Source organism: Pan paniscus, chromosome 6, assembly GCF_029289425.2.
Source record: "Pan paniscus chromosome 6, NHGRI_mPanPan1-v2.0_pri, whole genome shotgun sequence".
Classification (NCBI taxonomy): domain Eukaryota; kingdom Metazoa; phylum Chordata; class Mammalia; order Primates; family Hominidae; genus Pan; species Pan paniscus.
Window position 1 is genome coordinate 108,483,225 of NC_073255.2, and position 20,952 is coordinate 108,504,176.

The 20,952-nt window shown below is 40.3% G+C and overlaps 1 protein-coding gene and 1 long non-coding RNA gene across 5 annotated transcripts in view; one reads left to right on the forward strand and one right to left on the reverse strand.

Annotated features, from left to right (window-relative positions):
* The window catches only part of CDK14 (cyclin dependent kinase 14), a 639,321-nt gene that overhangs the window by 18,285 nt on the left and 600,084 nt on the right, over positions 1-20,952 (forward strand). The window contains exon 1 of one of the 4 annotated variants that reach the window (XM_003809752.7): positions 13,939-14,657. The exons of 2 other annotated variants lie outside the window; for them this stretch is intronic. In XM_003809752.7, the coding sequence (XP_003809800.1) occupies positions 14,567-14,657 (91 nt within the window). In that variant the 5' untranslated portion in view covers positions 13,939-14,566. Of the gene's footprint in view, positions 1-13,938; positions 14,658-20,952 lie in introns of those variants that run through there. One more of the 4 variants, XM_034964409.3, reaches the window with a different exon arrangement.
* LOC117981035 (uncharacterized) lies at positions 1,860-20,446 on the reverse strand. Its single transcript, XR_010112775.1, has 3 exons — positions 15,137-20,446; positions 9,638-9,823; positions 1,860-8,650 (listed from the first exon to the last, which is right to left on the reverse strand). It is a non-coding gene; the product is annotated as an uncharacterized LOC117981035 (long non-coding RNA).

Consider the following 20,952-nt stretch of genomic DNA (forward strand, 5'->3'; position numbering starts at 1 on the left):
TCACCACCATCTATCTTAACTTTTCTTATTTTATAAAACTGAAACTCTATGCCCATTAAACAGTAACTCCCCATTTCCTTCTTGCTTCAACCCCTGGCAAGTACCATCCTACTGTCTGTCTCTATGATTTTGACTACTCTTAAGTACCTCATGTAAGTGGAATCATACAATATTTGTCTTTTTGTAATTGGCTTATTTTTCACTTAACATAATGTCAAGGTTCATCCATGTTGTAACATGTGTCAGAATTTCCTTCCTTTTCAAGGTTGAGTAATATCCCATTGTGTGTCTACATTACACTTTGTTTAACCATTTGTCTGTCAATAGACACTTGAACTGCTTCCACATTTTAGCTATTGTGAATAATGCTGTTATAAACGTGGGTGTGCAAATATGTCTTTGAGACCCTATTTTCAATTCTTTTGGGCATATACCTAGCCACCGATTACTCTGTATACCTTCTACCTGAGCAATCTCATCCACCCCCAGGACTTCAATTGCCATTTCTTTTCTTTCTGCTTTATTTATTTATTTATTTTTTGAGATGGATCTCGCCCTGTCACCCAGGCTGGAGTGCAGTGGCATGATCTCAGCTCACTGCAACCTCTGCCTCCCGGGTTCAAGTGATTCTCCTGCCTCAGCCTCCTGAGTAGCTAGGATTACAGGTGTGTGCCACCATGCCTGCCTAATTTTTGTATTTTTAGTAGAGACGGGGTTTTACCATGTTGGCCAGGCTGGTCTCGAACTCCTGACCTCAGGTGATCTGCCCGCCTTGGCCTCCCTGATGCTGGGATTACAGGCATGAGCCACTGTGCCTGGCCTTCAATTGCCACTTCTATGCTGATGATTCCAAATCTACATCTCTAGTCCAGCTTTCTCTCCTGTGCCCCAGGTCTGTACCTGTGATGCCCTTACAACCATTCTGCTTGGATATCCAATATTGAAATTATTCTATTTCCTCCAAACCTGCTCCCCTTCGGTATTTCCTGTCTAAATGAATGGCAACTCCATGTACCCATCGTCCAAACCAGAAAATGTGGTATCAATCCGGAGTCCTCCCTCTCCAATCCCACAATCCAATCAACCTCAAAGTAGTCACACATCTACTTCTACATACTCCTATAGTCATACCCGAATTCAGGTCCATATCACTTCCTGTCTACCTTCCAGGGTACTGGTAACTAAGAGCTTCCTAGAGACACCTCTGTATCCATTCTTTCCTCCCTCAAATTCTTTTCCATAAAGTAACTAGAATAATTTTAATAAAATGCAAATCTGATCTCATTATCGGATGCTCAGATCTTCATTGCTTAGAACTCCAATGTGATGGGTAGCTCCCCCTTGCCTTTAGGACAAAGTCAATGTTTTTAGTCATTTAATATTTAGTTATACATATTTTAAGTTTTATATACACACCTGTTACAAACAAACAAAACAGCAGGGTATGTTATGATACAACATACCCTCTCCCATATCACTGTCCACCATTTCTTATGGTTCAGTTCCCTAGGGGCAACCACTTCCAGCTATTCTACCCGATCCCTTTGAAATTATCTCCATATCTCTAAATAACGTATTTATAGTGCTATTAAAGTTTTCCTCAGTAACTTCTAACTTTAGAAATGAAGATTTAATTTCACCAAACCCCATAGGTACCCATACACATGTACACCTTCCATTCTTCTTCTTCCCAACATGATCATTATTTAATAATATTGCATTCAGTATTTGCACTGATAGGACTTTCTACATATTTATTTCTATATATTTATTTATATCTCGCCATATAGTATACTATGCTATGAGTACTCTTCCTTTCTTGTACTGCTTTTCGTTTGTTTTTTTTCTGGAGTTAATAACTCTCTTTTTCCTCCCCTGTAACTTTATTTTTGTGATGAAGATGCTGACTCCATTTTTGTTGTTTGACTGTTGATAGCTTTCTTCTTTTATCTTTTCTTTCCATTTTTTTTTTTTGAAACAAGGTCTCACTATGTTGCCTAGGCTGGAGTGCAGTGGTGTGAAGACAGCTCACTGCAACCTTAACCTCCTGGGCTCAAGTAATTCTCCCTGACCACAGGTGCCTGCCATGACACCAGGTTATTTTTATTTCATTTTATCTATTTATTTTTTTGTAGAGAAGAGGTCTTGGCCATGTTGCCCAGGCTGGTCTTGAACTCTTGGGCTCAAGTGATCCTCCTGCCTTGGCTTTCCAAAATATTGGGATTATAGGCATGAGCCACCATGCCTGGCCTGTTGACAGTTTTCAATTACTACCACTTTTTCCTGTCTCCTGTACATCTGGGAACCAGGATAAAAAAAAAAACCTGTGTAGGCCCTTGCTTCTGAAAGCCAATGAGAATTTAAAATGACACTCTGGCCCATTCTAGGAGAATTTTCTTCCATGCTAAGTCTATCCTTTAACCACAATAAAATCCCCAAACCACTCCCAGCCTTTTGCTCATCTTCTTTCCCTTTTGGGAACCCCCTAATTACTGTACTAAATCTAGTTTATTCATATTCACTGGTGAGTGCATTGTGTCATTTGTCTGGATACCTAAATAAATTTCTGGGTGGGCAGTCATGCCCATCTCTGTGCAGACTGATCAAAACAGCTTTCTATGTTCTTATTAATATGTCTCCAAACTGTCCCCACCTCTAGTTTTGTAAATCTTCCCTCAACATGCTTTTTAAAATTTTTTAAATAAAATTCAGTCTGAAAGTTTTCTTCTTTTTTTTTTTATCAACCCATCTTCACATTGATCAATGTGGTTTAAAAACCAGTTGTTCTATCAATGTAATTTTCCTGATGAACTTTCTCCTAGGGTCTTCTGCCCTGCTCCAGTCCACCAGATTGGTTGACTGGCATCCATCTGCACTGTGGTCTTAGGTTCTCCCTCCATTATCATCCTGCCCTTCTCACATATTGGAACCCTGTTACATGGATTACATTTCCCCTTTTCTTGTTCTGGTTGAACAAATCTTCTGATGGCTTACTGAGAGGTGAACCTGGGAGGTGGCATTTTTGACCTTTCATATTTGAAAGCATTTATTCTCTGCTCTCCCACCTAATTAGTAATTTGGCTGGAAATAGAATTCTAGATTAGAAATCACTCTCTTTTACATTTTCTAGTATCCAGTGTTTCTGTTGAGTAGTCTAAAACCATTCTGATACTGGATTCTTTTTAGAAGCCTAATTTTGTTTTCTGAAAGCTTTTCGAATATTCTCTTGGTTCACAGGGTTATGCAATTTCACAATGAAGTGTCTCAGTGTAGATTTATTTTCATTTGTTTTCTTGGGAACTCAATAGACCCTTTCAATTTGGAAAGTCATTTTCCTTTATTAAAGGAAATTTTCTTGAATTATTTCTTTGATAATTTCCTCTCTTCTATTTTCTTTGTTCTTTCTTTCTGTAAACTTCTATTATTCAGATATTGAACTTCCTGAACTAGTCTGTACCTTTCTCATCTTTTTTTCTCCACTTTCCCTCTCTTTATCTTTTTGTTTTACTTGCTGGGGAATTTCTTTTCCTTTAAATTTTAAACCTTTACCTGAAGTTTTCATTTATCTTTTTTCTTTTCTTTTTTTTTTTTTTTTTGAGAGACGGAGTCTCACTATGTTACTGAGGCTGGAGTGCAGTGGTGTGATCACAGCTCACTGAAACCTCAACCTCCAGGGCTCAAGCTATTCTACTGCCTCAGTCTCCTGAGTAGGTGGGACTACTGGCGCACACCACCATGCTTGGCTAATTTTTAAATAATTATTATTTGTGGAAACAAGGTCTTGCTATGTTGCCCAAGCTGGTCTCGAACTCCTGGACTCAGTGATTCTCCTGCTTTAGTCTCCCAAAGTGCTGGGATTCCACTTTAGGCCACTGTGCCCAGCCTAAAGTTTCCTTTTAAACTATGATATTTTTACTGTCCAATTTATTTTTGGCCTTTGCTACTTTTTAAAAAATTTGTAGTACCCAGTTCTTGTTTAATGGCTGTAATATGCTATAATATTTTGCTATCTTTTTTTGAAGATATTAATTTTTTTCTTCTTCATAGTCTTTATTTCTTCCTAGCTGTTTTTCCATTAGTTTGTTTTGGCCTCTACTTTTCTTATTATATTCCATCAACTATATGGAGATCCTTGGCTGCCTGCCCATCCATATCTGGGAGAAAGACACTGAAAAGTTTTTGGAAAGCTTGATTTATATGGTTCAGCCTGTCAACTATGGTTTTCACTGCAGGATAATCTGTTGGCCAGAACTATGTGAAGGAAGTGAGAAAAGATGGCTAGGGTCCTTGACATTCAGTTATAAATTTTCAGTAGGTTGCTTCTCAGCCTTGCCAATGGCTGGCTTAGGAATCAGCTTTCTTGGGACTGACGACTGTAATTTTTCCAATTTCCAAAATTGTGTTGCTGCTTTTTCCTCTTCCATTACCTGTGTGCTTATGGACTTATGCTTTTAAAAACTTCATTCATCATAGTTTTGGTGAGTTTTCAGAAGGAACAGAAACTACCATGAATGTTGTCTGCCATTTCTAGTAGGAATTAAAGCATATATACCTTTTACTGTATAAGTATTAAAGTGTCTCCCTTTTGGCCCTTGCCAAACTTGCCAACCTCATCTTATGTCTGTTGCATACTCCAACTGCCTTTCAGATTCTCGAACCCGCCATGTTCTGCCTTTGCCATCTGGCCCCCACAAATGCTGATCCCTCTGTAAGGAACTTCTGCTTTCTGCGTGACTACCTCTATGGATCCTTCAGATCTCAGTTCAGGTGTGATTGCTCAGAGAGGATGTGTCTCACCCTCAAATTATGGTGAAATGTCCCTGCTGTGGCATTCAGTCTTTTCTCTATTTTAAAATGGGTCATGTTTTATTGTAAATGGTGGTTTTAACATCATTTTCCCTCACTAGTCTGTAAGCTTTGTGCAGGGAGGGATTATGACCATGCTCCATCTCACCCACTAAGATCTCAACCAGATCTTAGCACAGTACCTGGGACATAGTAGGTGCTCAATATGTGTTTGATGAATAAACAAATGAAGACAAGTGAAATTACTTTCTTACAGTAAGGAAATAGAGTACTGAAAATGGAGCCTCCCACCTCTTTCTGGTTAACTACATCAACTGTCCCTCTTCTCTTGGTTTGTAATTAAAAGGTGGATCACACCTGTAATCCCAGCACTTTGGGAGGCTGAGGAAGGCGGATCAGAAGGTCAGGAGATCGAGACCACCCTGGCTAACATGGTGAAACCCTGTCTCTACTAAAAATACAAAAATTAGCTGGGCATGGTGGCCGGTGCCTGTAGTCCCAGCTACTTGGAAGGCTGAGGCAGGAGAATGGCGTGAACCCAGGAGGCTGAGCTTGCAGTGAGCCGAGATTGGGCCACTGCACTCCAGCCTGGGTGTCAGAGCAAGACTCCATCTCAAAAAAAAAAAAAAAAAAAAAAAGAAAAGAAATCAAATATACTTGATTAGGTGCCCCAAAATTGGGGAAAGGAGATAATGACCACTTAAATTTGTAGGTGGTGGGGCCAGGATAATTGTCCATCTCTAATTTACAGTCAAGGAAGCAGAGGATTGGTAATACTACACAGATTATGATAGAAGATTCTAGAACTAAGAATTAATATCTTCTGCTTCTAGCCTTGCTTTTTCACTGTTTGAAACACACCTAGGATGTTTATCTCTCCAACTCATCCCTCATCTTTGTAGGTGCCTCCATGTTATCCTCTCTATCTGACTTTCATCAAATAACTACCATCGTGTTGCTATTTCAGGAAGTGAATCATTGGTTCTCACTTGATGGGGGCAGTGCAATAATCATCTTGGAGTCTTTTTCAATCTACACATGGCTCTTCCTCCTCCTGCCCTTCCAGTCCCTACCTAGAATGTCATAGAGCAGTCCTTTAAATGTGCATCCTAATAACTTTGGTGTGACTGTCTTCATAGGTAAGGAATGTTGGTTTAAATATTAATTACGACTAAGCTGTATTTTATTAATCTGCTACTGACATTAGTACTTTTCTCACTTTTCTCAGATGTGGAGGTGGTGGTATAATGTGAGTCAAATACCAGCTTTAGAACTTCTTAAATTTATTTTTTAATTTTCAGTTTTTACTCACACCATGGCTGCTTACTTATAGACAGCTTTAGAACTTGATTGACCTGCTGACTTGCCACTCACCAGCTGGGTTGGTTTGTTCCATTTTACCTTTTCATTTTGAAAATTTAAAAACCTACAGAAAGCTAAAAAGACAATGCAATGGAAACTGTATATTCCTCACCTACGTTCACCAATTTTTATCATTTTTGTCACTACCCTCTCCTGTGTGCGTGTATATATGCATATATACATACGGAGATAGATCAATATGTGTGTGTATGTTGCTATTAAATCATATGAACATAATTTTTGTTGTTGAGCCGTTTAAAAATAATTTGTATATATCATGACATTTTATCCATAAATACTTGTCACACCTAAGAAAATTAACTTGAATCCAACATCTAATACACTGTCAATATTTTAATTTCTAATCTTCTCAAATGTATTTTACAACTGTGTGTTATAAAATACTGTGCGGTTTCATATTATTTTTTAATCCAGGAGTCAGACAAAGTTTGTGCATTACTTGCGGTTGCTATGTCTCTTTAATATAGAACAATACCCTTGCCTTGTTTTGCTTTGTTTTTCATGAACAAAGATGAATATTGATACCCTTTGAAAAGCCCCAATCAGTAATCTTCTAGAAGGTCCCATATTCTGGGCCTGTGTGACTGCTAAACATTTTTGGCAAGAATACAACAGGTGGTGTGGGTACCTCTTGTTGCCTTACATTAGGAAGCACATGGTATTCAGGATGTCCGCTATTGGTTGAGTCTATGTTTGATCACTTGGGCAAGGGCGTAACAGCCAACCAATCCATTGTGACTGTAATCTGTATAGGGTTACATTGTAGAGGATTGTTACCGCTACGGTTTAGATGTTTGTGTTCCCCCTAAATTCATACCTTGAAATCTAACCTCCAATGTGATAGTATTAAGAGGTGGGGACTTTTGCAGGTGATTAGATCATGAGAGTGGGGCCCTCATGAATGGGATTAGTGCCTTTATGAAAGAGGCCCCAGGAAGCTTGTTTGGCCCCTTCTACTATGTGAGAACAAAGCAAGAAGGCACCATCTATGAGAAATGGGTCCTCACCAGACACTGGATCTGCTTGCACCTGATTTGGACTTCCCAGCCTTCAGAACTGTGAGAAATAAACATTTGTTGTTTATAAACCACAAACTTTATGGTATTTTTGCTAAAGCAGCTCAGATAGACTAAGAAAATTACCATGTGGGTATTCTTTTTTTTTTTTTTTTCTTTTGAGATAGAGTCTTGCTCTGTTGCCCAGGCTAGAGTACAGTGGCACAGTCTTGGCTCACTGCAACCTTTGCCTCTGGGGTTCAAGCAATTCTCCTGCCTTAGCCTTCCAAGTAGCTGAGAATACAAGCGTACACCACCACATCCAGCTAATTTTTGTATTTTTAGTAGAGACAGGGTTTCACCACATTGGCCAGGCTGGTCTCAGACTCCTGACGTCAAGTGATCCCACTCACCTCGGCCTCCCAAAGTGCTGGGATTACAGGTGTGAGCCACTGTGCCTGGCTGATATTCTTTACTCGACAAAAATATATCCAGTGATTTATTTGCCTCAATCAATTATTACATTGGGGTTGCAAAATTGTGACTTTCTAATTCTGCTGTAACTTTTACACTTACTCTGCTGAGTAGTGTTTCTCATTTTTTATTTTTTAGAGAGAGGATCTCACTCTGTTGCCCAGACTGGAGTGCAGTGGTGTGATCACAGCTCATTGTAGCCTCAACCTGCTGGACTAAAGCCATCCTCCCACCTCAGGCTCATGAGTAGCTGGGACTACAGGTGCATGCCACCACACCTGACTAATTTTTAAATTTTTTTGTAAAGATGGGATCTCCCTATGTTGCCCAGGGCTGGTCTCGAATTCCTGGGTTCCAGCAATCCTCCTGCCTAGGCCTCCCAAAGTGCTGGGATTACAGGTGTGAGCCACCGTGCCTGGTCAGCTGTGTAGTTTTAGGAAATTAATTTGATTTCAGGCCAGGCATGGTGGCTCACGCCTGTAATCCCAGCACTTTGGGAGGCTGAAGAGGGTGGACTGCTTGAGGTCAGGAGTTTTAGACCAGCCTGACCAACATGGTGAAATCCGTCTCTACTAAAAAATACAAAAAATCAGCCGGGTGTGGTGGTGGGTGCCTGTAATCCCAGCTACTGGGGAGGCTGAGGCAGAGGAATCGCATGAATCCAGGGGCGGAGGTTGCAGTGAGCCGAGATCGCGCCACTGCACTCCAGCCTGGGCGACAAAGTGAAACTCCGTCTCAAAAAAAAAAAAAAAAAAAAAAAAAAATTGATTTCAATGGACCTTAGTTTTTTCACCTGTAAAATAGGATCATAAAAGACAACTCATAGGGTGATGGTGAAAGTGGAGGTCTTCAATTGCCTAGTATGTAGCAATGATTCCACAAATGATAGTTTAAAAATGTTTATTTCGATCACTTACAAACACCAATTAGAGAGGAATCCTTTTTCCAAAGTCAGTTGTACATCTTTCAATACCACACTTTTAATTTCTTTCCTATAAGGTAGGAAAAAGCAAAATACAGTGTCGTAAGTTAAAAGTTTGGATGCATTTATTAACCTGTCTGAGTATGGCCACTTTCTTGAACTCTCTTTGCTTCAGAAGAGTTCCTTTCTATACAATAAGGACAATCATGATTATACCAAAGTATATCAAAAGAAAAAGAAGTGACTACCATCATGCAATCAAAATGCTTTATAAAAGGAAACATTTTGGTAAACAAGTGTGTGTCAATTTAGAACTGGAACCTGTGTAATGATCTTGGGCACATACTTTTGGCATTTCTAGGCCCATTTTCTTGTGTAACCTAGTGATAATGATAATGCCTCTTGGGGTAGTATGAGTTAAGATAAAATGAGATCATTAATTCATAGCCTATTATAAAACCACAAGTTATAATAGTAACATTGTACAATTATAACTATTGAGTTATTTTAGCTAGAGAATGTCATATGTGCAATGATACTATCAATATGACTTCTATAGATACTTTTTTTTTTGGCTTGTAAGTGCTTGATTAGAATAGACATGTGAATGCAGATGAACTGTCAAAGGGCCTGGGAGGAAAGACTAGGATGTTTTTGATAGAAAAGGTGCATTTCTGAACTTAATTGTCCTTAACAGGACTTGTCTGGACTGCACAAAAGCCATAAGGTTTTAGTTCACTAAGGTTTTAGTTTCTGTCCACTTTCACATCCATGTCCAGGGTTCAATTACAGGGCTGGTCTCTGAAGTTTAGTTTTGATGAATGCAACATGATACATTGAAATTGATGCCATTCATGACTGAGGACCCACAGTTAATGGCACATCTGTACCACAAATACAAGTAATACCAAAAGCATTATTAAGTGAACTGTATCTTAGAATAGTGTTAGATGTTTTCTCGTATAAATGCCTATAGTACAAGTTATGTAACAATAAAAAACATGAATGATATGCATTATCATATTTAAGCACGGTTTAATGGGAGAGGGGAACTTACCAGTTTTTAATGCATGCTTTGACGCTGGTAGTTTATCTTCTGCAAACTATTCTGAGCTAATTTATGTTTAACATCATTTGGATGTTTTTACAACTTCTTTGTCTTTCTTACAGTCATTGGCAAGTAGATCAATTTACTTAGGTCCCTTGGTCTCTTGAGATGTAGGATGAAAAAATGTACAATTACCTATAAAATAAGCAAATGTAGGTCTCATTTTCGAACAAGACTGGAGGTTTTGTGTCAGCAGACAGTGATTTCTGTAAACGTGAAAAGGCTCTGAATTAGGAAGGAGTAGGCAAAGGATGGGTGGTGGAACAAGGAGGAGAGATGAGGGAAGCCTTCACTGACCTGAGTTGTGAATACACTGGTTTCTGGAAACTTCCATTTTACTCCCCTTTCTGATTTCAATTTGCTCTTTGTCAAAGAAAAAAAAAAAGAACTCTTTAAGTTTGGATACTGTCCAATGGTTGGAACATAAGTGTTGGTGACAAGAGTTTTAGAGTCAATGTACCAATTTTACTGATGACTCACTGAGAACTTTGTACAAGTCACTTAACCTTGTGTTACTTCAGTTCCTGATGTGTTCAAAAAGGATAAATTTGATCCTAAAACTAGTTAAATAGGTTGACTATTTAGAGCTCTAAGAGGCTATTTAATAATGTAAATGTCTACCACTTTAATAATTATACTCTGGCACTATGTCTTAATCTTTAACTATCTATGCTTTGGCTAAATTCTAAAACTTTACATTATAAACATATCTTTTTGAAACTCATTTTCCAGCTCTATTCTTCATGTTCTTGGTATCCTTGTTTCATGGATTTCTTTTCTCTGATAATATTTTAAAAACTGTTTCAGATCAATAAGTCTGCTTTTGCTGGAATTTTGGATTCTAATTAAATCCTTTATATTTTATCTTACTTAAATTAGGATTCTTTCCCTTATAATCTACTGCCAGCATACTAGCCTGATATTTTTCTTATGTGGAAAATATCCATATTTTATTTTATAATAAAAGCCTAATGTATATGTAATGTGACTAGAAATGATGTATCTTAAATTTCACATAATTTTTGGCAATGAATCCTTGTCCATCTTATTTGTGTATGACTTACTCTTCATTAATATATCTATCTATAGTATATAAGATGGAAGAGGGAAAATTTCATCATTACATTTTATTTATCTATTAGAGATGGGGTCTTGCTGTGTTGCCCAGGCTGGTCTTAAACTCCTGGGCTCAAGAGATCCTCCCACCTAAGCCACCTGAGTAGCTGAGACTGTAGGTATGGGTAATTGCTTCTGGCTCACCATTAACTTTAGAATTAGAATTTTGCAGCTATGAATGGACCTAGAGGTTATCTAGTTCAAGCCCCTCATTTTATAGATAAGAAAATAGGTAAATCACTTACTTGTCTAAGGCTACAATGCCCCTAGTGATAGACAGTAGGGACTAGAACTCATGAGTCCTGGGTCCCCAGCCACTTTTGTTACTACTGAACTCCAATACACTTGTATCCTTTAATTGGTGAATTTGGTTAAGGTCAACCCATGTTGGGTTCAGCCTCTAGATAAGCTTATCTCTTTGTACTTGAACACTGCACCTTTAATTCAGGCCATGCAAAACTATAACCTTGTAAACCAGAAGTTGAGCTGGAGAACTGGCACAGATCCATTCTCCTACTGAAAAAACATGCTACACAGATGCTGGATAGTCATCTTTGTTTCCAAGGACAACACATCACTTCTCAGAGATAGCAATCCATTCTATATTTATTTGACAAACATTAATTTACATTCTCTATGCAACAGGCACTGTGTGTTTCATATCTTAGGGTCCCTGAACTTACACTGTTTAAGATGAAGGCAAATGTGAAACAAATAATAGTAGAAAGAGTTGAATAAGTATACATATCTTAAAAGCGTCAAGTTAAAAATGTCCTTCTTTGCATTGCAGTTTCTTGCAAAATTTGCCCTTTTAAAATATAATCAGGAAAGGGAGCAAGATGAGCATATAATGGAAAGTTGGTTACTCATAATTGCCAAGCTTTATTTGGCCCAGGCTTAACAGGTGTTTCTCCTGCCAGGTATACTGTTGTAACTAGAGGAAGTTGTTCTGGAGTTGGGAGAGCTGAAGTTTTGAAGTGGGGTAGGGAAAAGGAAAATATTCATTATGTTTATATCAGTATTTTTATTATTATAAAAGTAAAGCATTCTTAGAACATTCAAACTATACTTAAAGGTATAAATTGCAAAGGGAAAAGTTCTCTCTGTTCTGGATATACAATCAACAGTTTTCTGTTCTTTTTTCCAGAAATATTCTATGCATATAGGAACACATAGATGTGTATACATTTTTTCCACAAATGGTTTAAAATATTAAACATGCTTTTCTCCCAAATTAGCCTGTACATATTCACACATCAGTACACACTGATCTCATTTAAGAAAATTGGTGCATACCTTTGTATGCTTTTACCATAATTTAAGAAGAAGCTGACTACTTTTTTTAAGTCAGAAATACTGGGAAGGGGAAGAGCGTGGTGGTGGTGCACGCCTGTAATCCCAGAACTTTGGGAGGTCAAGGCGGGCGGATTGCTTGAGCTCAAGAGTAGGAGACCAGCCTCGGTAACATGATGAAACCCCGTTTCTACAAAAAAATACAAAAATTAGCCAGGCGTGGTGGTGTGCACCCGTAGTCCCAGCTATTTAGGAGGCTGAGGTGGGAGGATGGCTTGAGCCCAGGAGAGAAGGTTGCAGTGAGCCGAGATCGCGCCACTGCACTCCAGCCTGGGCGACAGGCCCTGTCTCGGAAAAAAAAAAAAAAAAAAAAAATACTGCGAAGGTAAAATAAATATATATTTAACATATTATATATTTGAAACAGCCATTGTCACAGTGGATAACAGTCACAGGTGTATAATAGTGAAAGTTCGTTAAATTAATATTTCTTCGTGTTTGTTGACTCGTACAACCCATTAGTGTTTTGATTGGTTGCATTTGTCTTTTCATTCATAACTGCTGAAAACTTTCTCCCTAACAAACCTGAGGAAGTGGTAAAAGTCAAACTTTTTTCCGGTATGAGGCCACCCTTGGTGCTGTCTGTAATTATCTAGACATGGCAGCCAGGATCCAACAGCTTTGCGTTTTAACTCATATGGTCTTTCCTGGCGAATTCCTTGCCCCCCTCTGCTCCCCACTTAGCTTGACTTCCTGTCTTTTATCATCCGCAATCTATCAAGATCCTACAATGTGCTCAGTGTAGGGCGGAACAAATCACTGTTTTACCTCACAATTTAAGGAAGGCAGGGGGCTAGTTTTTAAGATAAAAATCTTTTAACAAAACATAAACTCCCCAAAATTTCCTACAAGCCAAACAGCATTGTCACACCCTCACAAGCTCTTATTACTTACACAGCCAAATGACTCAAGATTACTAACGTTTCTATTCATAAGGAGTTTGCTGGCCCCAAATCAACACAATCAAGCCCTCCCCCACCTTCCTTCTCTCTCCCCTGGGAGACTGACGTTTGGAACTCACGCCGCACCAGGTTTTTTCAGAATGAAGACGATGTGTGTTCGCTGCTGGAACTGTTTGTCCTGGGATTTTATAAACACCTCCCCCACTCCTTTTTAAAGTTCTGTTTTTGAGGTGGGGGAAAAGGAGGTCGGAATCTGTTTAGCCTTTAAGTCTCCCAATTCAGAAATATATTCTAAGAATTTAATAGAAAAAGACCAAGGGCTGTGTCTGCTATTTACTGCAGAACTGGGTATTCCTATCAGAAATCACCTACATGTGTCACCAAGATCAGAGACAAGGATGAGGGAAACAGCATGATCCCTGCCTTATGGAGGGTTACAGTTGAAGCTTCGGCTGCTTCTGCACTTGACCTCAAAACAAACAAAAAACCCACCGCAAACAACAACAACAAAATCCAGGCCCACCTTTCCCCTTGGATCTTTCACTTGACAGCTTTCTCGGCCCAAAATAAGGCACCCTACATCTGAATGCATCCCTAAGGCCTTATCGCACCCAGTCCAGGAGGCAGTCCTGGCAGCTGCCCTCCACCCAACTCCGCGCTTTTTCACACGCGCTCGTGGAAGGAGAAAACCGCTCAAACAACTGGACTTGGCCCGTTTCCTTTCGGTAACCTCCCCACAGCCCAACACGCTGTCCCCAGACGCTGCCCGCTCCCACCCCGGTCCCTTCGCGATCCTCCCGCGCGAGGGCGGGGCGGGGGAGGAGCGCGGGGGCGGCCGGGAGGGGGCGCGGCCGGGAGGGGGCGCCGCCGGGGCGCGAGCCAGACACAGAGGGCCGCGGAGGACGCGGGAGGCGAGCGGGGAGCCGAGGTCGTGCTAGGATCCCGCGCCCAGGGGCCTTCGTCGAGGGAGGGGCGTGGCGGCGGCAGCAGGAGGGCAGCAGGAGCTGTCAGGCTGGCGGTTCCGCGCCGCGGCTCTTTCTGCGCTGCGCCCGCAACTCTGGGCTGAGAACTTCTCCCGCCGGCCCACTCGCCCTCGCCCCGCGCACTCGGCGCCAGGCGACTCCCGCACCTTGTACCCGGCCCGCCCCGCCTCCTCCTTCGGCCGCACCACTCCCCCTGCCGGCCGCGCTTCTCTCCGTTACAAAGGAGGGAAAATGAGCCGGGCGGCGGCGGCGCGGCGCGGGGCCACCACGGCGGCGGCGAGCGCGGCCGCCCCCGGCACCACGTAAACCGCCCCCGCCCGCCCAGCTGCGGCCCAGGCCGGAGCGGAGCCTGCCGTCCGCCGCCTGCCTGCTGCTCGCCTCCCTAGACCTGCGCGTCGCTTCCCGGCCCGCCGAGGAGGTGGTGGAGGAGGAGGCGCCGCTTTCCCCGCGGCGCGCGCCCTCGCCGTTGTCTGAGCTGTGCCTGGACCAGTTTGGGGAAGTTGCCGGGGCCCCGCGTCGCCCAGATGTGTGACCTCATTGAGCCGCAGCCGGCCGAGAAGATCGGCAAGATGAAGAAGTTGCGGAGAACTTTGTCGGAGAGTTTCAGTCGCATTGGTGAGTAGCGCGCTGCCCCCGGCCCCCCCAGCACCCGCTCCCCTCGGCCTGCGCCCCCGCCGCGTTCCTGGCACCAGCCATGCAGCTGCCAGCGGGGCTGGCGTGGGGTGCGTTGTAGGCGGGGATCGAGGGCACAGTGCTAGGGACCCGGGGGAGGGCAAGGACGTAAAGGAAAGAGACCCCTCTTCCTCAGGATCTGGGGGTTCATTTGTAGATTCTCTCAAGCCTACAATATGGGTTCTCCCCTCCTCCGCCACTAGTGCTCGCCCTTTCGCGCGCGTGGGGGACGGGCGAGGGGACCCCTCGGCCCCCACCGCGCAAGGGGCTGCGCGGCTGCTTGGGCCACTTGTTATTTTTTTGCGCACAGGCTTTGATATTGGGCGTTTAGTCAGTAATTTAGCTTTGGAAATTGGTGAAACGTTAGACTGTGCCCTGGTATTGTTTAACGTATCCAACCTAAAGGGAAGTGGGACAGTTACCTTGGGACCTATTGTTCGGTACTTCGGGTCCTGGAAAGCGAGATTTGGGTGTTCAGTCTCGAGGTCTCGGAATCTTCCCGCTGCTGGAGAGAAATGCGCGCTGTGGAGTTGTCTGGACATTTAGGAATGTCTCTCGAACTTGTTCCATTTAATAGAGCTCAGGGGCTGTTGTCTTTAAACCAAACAACAAACCAACTGACCAACAGTGTTTAGGACAGTGACGAATAAATGCATGTCACAGGTTGTAATAGGGTGACAGCAGTATCACGTGGAATGGGTTTGTTAGATTTTGAGTATTGGGCATAAAAAACCCCTTTTAACCTGAAGAGTTAGCTGCCTCCCCTACTGTCACAACTTTCACTGATAACATGTAACTGCCCTGAGCAAGAGAATGCTATAGACACAAAAAATAACCCCTGCGAGTCCCTAGGAAGCTGCCTAGTCTTTGTTTCACTTGTTTTAAATGTCATCCATGTTAACGAAGGTGTTAATGCAAATTAAACGTAAAGGTACTTAATTCCTTAAAATAAAACCCTGGGATGCACATGAGTGTTACAGATATCCTTCCATCCATTCATTGTAAGATATGCAAACTTTCTTTAAGTGAGAGAGTACAATGGATCGAAATTTAGCCAAGTTTTTTTTTTTTTTTTTTTTTGTCTTTCGACTTAAAATTTTGTGTTGGTATGCAAAATCTTTCCCAAGATGACTGTAAAGTTATGGTATGAAACCAATCTTTAGTTTTATTTATTGCATGTATTGGATATTAATTTCACTCTTCAGAATTAGGGATACATGTGGAGAGTCCCTGCATTCAGATGAAGTTTGAAGCCAAGAAGAGTGTGAGAGAGGGAAATGTTGAGTCGTGTGCATTATTAACGAGGATGTTTCAGCCCTGACCCAAACCTTCACAGAGGAGGGTTCTGGAGTCCATTAAGCCTTGTTCTAAAACACATTAACTATATATTTACTAATGCTAATGATTCTGCTGGAGCCCCTCCAGTTTTGTGTTAAATAATTCATTGCAATTGAGTCTCAGTAAGAAACCAAGGACATTAATCAAAAAGTTCCTTATATTTAAATAATTTCAAGGTTTTGATCGACAATCAGTAGAATTTGGATTAAGTACAGTGCTGGCAAATGGGGGTATTATAGTTAATTGGATTTTCTAGCTTACTGAGATTTAGTGATGTGAAACTCCTTTTGAATCCAACTCTTGTTAAAATGTCTTCTAAGAGCTGGTGGATTTTATATCATCCCTTTAGGACACAGAATGCAGTGCAGTGAGCACAGCTGATTATTTCTTGTATTGATGGAAAATATGATTCTGAATCGTAGATCTCATTATGGAGTATTGTAATAGGAGATATTGAAGTGATTATAGTTGTATACCAAGCCAACGACATTCAAAGTAGCATTACAGAAACAAAATCTGTATCTTCTTATTTTCTTGATGTTTTATATTGTATTTGCAAAATTAAAACCAGTGAACTCATTCTGATTATCTAAGGATTTTTAAGGCGCTAGAGGTTGTCGAGTTGAGGGCTTACTGTGGGATCATATAGTGCATGAGTTAAGAATGTGGGCTGTGTGTCACACAGACTGTTTCCCATGTTGCCATGCCCAGCCGAGGTCTCTCAACTTCTCTGAGCTTCAGTTTTTCATGTACAACTCAGTTTCGTTGTTGGCTTTTAGTGAAATAATGCATACCATGTCTTGTGTGGCACATGAAATACTCAGTAAACGTTCAAGATATATTATCATTGTTTTTGTTATTATTAGGAATTCCATCATACTGACATAACTGATCTTATAGATAGAAAGCAAGAGAAGAGGGAAGTGGCCATTGACTTTGTAGTGTAGCCAGCCTTAAAACGGAGTTAGGCAGGCCTGGATTTGAACTGGGTTTTCGCTGCTTGCTCTGTGCCAGTGGAATTTTGCAGCCGGTGGAATTACCCTAAAGCCCAGAGTCCTCATCTGTAAATATTCATATATGGTGAATATATGTGAAGACTAAATCGGATAAAACACCTGAAAAATCTAGTGCAGTATCTATCACAAGGTGAAGGTCAATACCATAGGCTGTCATTATTCCTTCCAGTTTCTGTTTATACCCCATCATCCTCCTTTCTTCATTGGTACTTCATGAGGAGATCGAAGAGTGAATGGTTTATTCTTGTTGAATAATCCACACTGCAACATATTCATTCTCTTTAACCAATCTAAGCTTTTGAAATAGACATGCTGACTTTATTTTGCTGCTTTAGTATGATCCAAAAGTGTAGCTTGTTGTATGGTGAAATGTACAATATTATTATTTAGCTGTAAGAAATTATTAATCATCTATTGAAAATGAGGAAATATTTGAAAGTATCTGATATCCGGTCAGTGTTTATCATTAATAATAATAATTCTGAATACATAAAGCAGTGCTAATGTTTAATTTGTTTACACATTAGAGATCATGCTGACTTTGTCACTGCCCACCCCAAATACAGCTGAGCTGAGATTACTATATTATAAAACACATTGGCTTTCAAGCCATAGTGCTCTAATTTATGACATCTGCCACGGAATGACTATGATATAGTTATGGTTCTTTTATAAGATGAGTGTAATTGAATTTTAAAGTCACCCATCAATTTCGGTAGTATTTATGGTTTTCTACTAAATAGTGTCAGCGTGGTTCCTTATTTAGGAATTACTACAGTTGTCTCACACTTTTTTTTTTAAATTTAGGCTAAGAAAGACAAATGGGAACTTAATTATTGAGTAGTTTAAGTATCTTAAAGTTCATTTCCTCTTTTCTTTCTTGTTTCTTTTTTATTTTTGAATGTTAGCCTAGAAGGAGAAAGGCTTTATGTAATATCCGGTGTATGATTAAGGTCAAACTGACATTTTTTCATATTCATTTGAATGCATTGCTTCATACTTATTTGGACTGTCTCCTAGAGAAAGGAAGTTTATACTCTGCGATATTTGAGATGAACCCCATGTATACCATTTCTTTAAAGGACATGGTTTGTGAAGGAACTAAATAAAAAGAAGAGGCTGTGATTACACTGAACTTTGGGGTTTGTTACCTTGTGCTGTAAGTGTGTAATTCTAGAGTCCAGTTGTCATGTGACGAATTCATTATGTCAGAAAAGAGAAATGTAAGGTTAAATGTTCAGACACAAAATTTAACTGTTGTACCACATTTTCCCCAATGCAACTTCAAAATGTTTTAATTTGAAAACTACAAAATGGAATTTATATCTATGATCTTTTAAGAGAGAACCAGTGTAGCATTTTCATACACCAAAACTTAAGTGTGTCTCAAAAGATACTCTCCTTTTGCCATTGAGGTAGGACTCATTAATTCAACAAATAATTATTTAGTACCTCTTCCCCACTGTAGATATTGTTCTGACAGTCAGATTGACGTACTAATGTGGGTGGTCCCTGTCCTCAAGGATTTTAAGGGAAAACAGGCCAATTAACAGGCATTTACAATATAAAGTGACAGATTCTACCATGAAGATTAGCGAAATTTGCTGTTGGAGAACACAGGAGGAGCACCACTTTCATCTAGGTGAAATCATGAGAAGCTTTCTAGAGGAAGGAATGTCTGAGCAGAGGACTGAATAGAATATCTGCTGATCTTAAATATTTTGATATATGCCCCTTGGCTATTCCAGAATAATGTAATATGCTTGTTACTCCATGAAATCCTTAAAGATAATTGTGGATTTACATTTACATGAATGATTAATGGCAATCAGGGAATGTAATCAATAATGAGATCTTGTGTTCTTGTTTGGGTCAGAATTTACTCATCAGTGACCTGATGAATATCTGGCAAAGACATCTTAAGTTGGTCTTTGTTGTCACTGTTAACTGCTGTTCAGGACAAGGACTCAATATTTAGAAGAAATCATGTAAGGTGTCAGTCTAGCAGTGAATGACTTCAGTGAAGTAATGGTGTTCTGTGGTACCTTGAGCTTGAGAGTATTGTGCAGATGAGATAATCTGGCTTCCTGTTCATTATGTCATAGCAAATACACTTGCAGTTTCTTCTATTTTCTCCTCTTGATACCTCCAGACCCCACCTCTTTGTCCAGAATGTTGGAGAATTGTCAGGACTTAGGAGATAAGAAGGAAATAGTCCAGTTTGGTTGTTCAAGGCATTCCAGTTTTCTGCTGTCTTCATTTCTCAACTTGAGGGTCTTCATTCCATATTTGCAGTTCCCTAAGGGATAGTATCTTTTTTTTTGGCGGCAGAGGAACAGGGTCTCACTCTGTCGCCCAGGCTGGAGTGCAGTGGCGCAATCTTGCTCACTGCAACCTCTGCCTCCCAGGCTCAAGTGATCCTCCCACCTCAGCCTCCCGAATAGCTGGAACCACAGGGCACCACCACCACGCTTGGCTAATTGTATGTATGTATGTATGTATGTATGTATGTATGTATGTATGTATGTATGTGGTATTGTTTTTGTAGAGACAGGGTTTCCCCCTCTGCCCAGGCTGGTCTCAAACTCCTGAGCTCTGGGGACCCATCCGCCTCAGCCTTCCAAAGTGCTGGGATTACAGGTGTGAGCCACTGCACCTGGTGGGGTAGTATCAACTATAGTTCTTATTGGATGCTTTGCTTAAGAAAACACATGGCTAAATTTCCAAAACTTTTATAATGTCTAAAATAAAGACAGTATATTTAAAAGTTTGTGCCGTGAATTGTAAGTTTGCTGCTGTAGCTTTGCATCTTGCATGGCAGCCCCATAGTGTGTGTGTTCCATTAATCTTTGTTAAATGAGCTAGGTATGAGGCTGTATGGCAATTTGCTTATGTTAGACTTTGTATTTGAAATCAATGGGCTATTAATTTCTTATTCCAAAAAGTTTAGTTTTTCAGATGGAGCAACTTGTCTCTATTTAGAATTACATTACTAATGTTTTGTAAAGGACTCATTAGTCAAGTATGTTAATTAAAGGACACGCCTTGGGTTGAGGGAGTAGACAGTATAGTAATATTGTTGACTGGTATTTGTACAGAGCCTTGTAGCCTAGAAGTTAAATTCTAGTGAAAATGCAGTCATTAGGAATTAGCTAGGATCTTAATATGGTTCTATCAAAACAGATTATTTTAGATTTAATGTAGGTTATTTTAGATTTAATGTAGGTTAAGTTAAATACATAATTAAAACATGTGCAAGTAATTGAATGCAAGATAAGCCATTCACAACAAAGGACTATCTTTTTATTTTCCATTCACTTTCAGAAGAAATGGTTACCCAATAAAGAAAGATTAGTTTATTAGGCAAAAGAGAAAAATAAGAAACTTTTAGAAACGTTTTATTTCCCTCAGCCTACCTGCATCCCCCTTAACTCACCGCAATCACATTGTTCTTGAAAACACAAATATATGAAACAGAGAAAATAACCTTTTCACGATTGTTAGAGTATGTATCCTAAGCTTTTCTATGATAGCTTCAGTTTAGGCACATTACTTTTCTCAGAGCTTAATTGCCAGAATAATTTGCTTTTCATTGCTTTTGTCAGAACAAAGCTTTCCAAGTAATAGCTACCCAAGTGCTTCTATCCAGACTAAATTAGGTATAAAGCAGCAAACACCTATGCATTGTTCTGTAAATTTGAAACATTTCTCCAGCTAGTAGTTTCAGATAAATTAGCTATTTAATGCATTCTTCTTAATATGAAACATTCTAAGTAATTGTAAAATGTAAGGAACTAGATGTTTGCCAACTGTAGGTGAAATTCTTCTTCTATGTTGGGTGAAAAAATTCCAGTTCTAAAGCTATGAACAGTCACGCATACTTG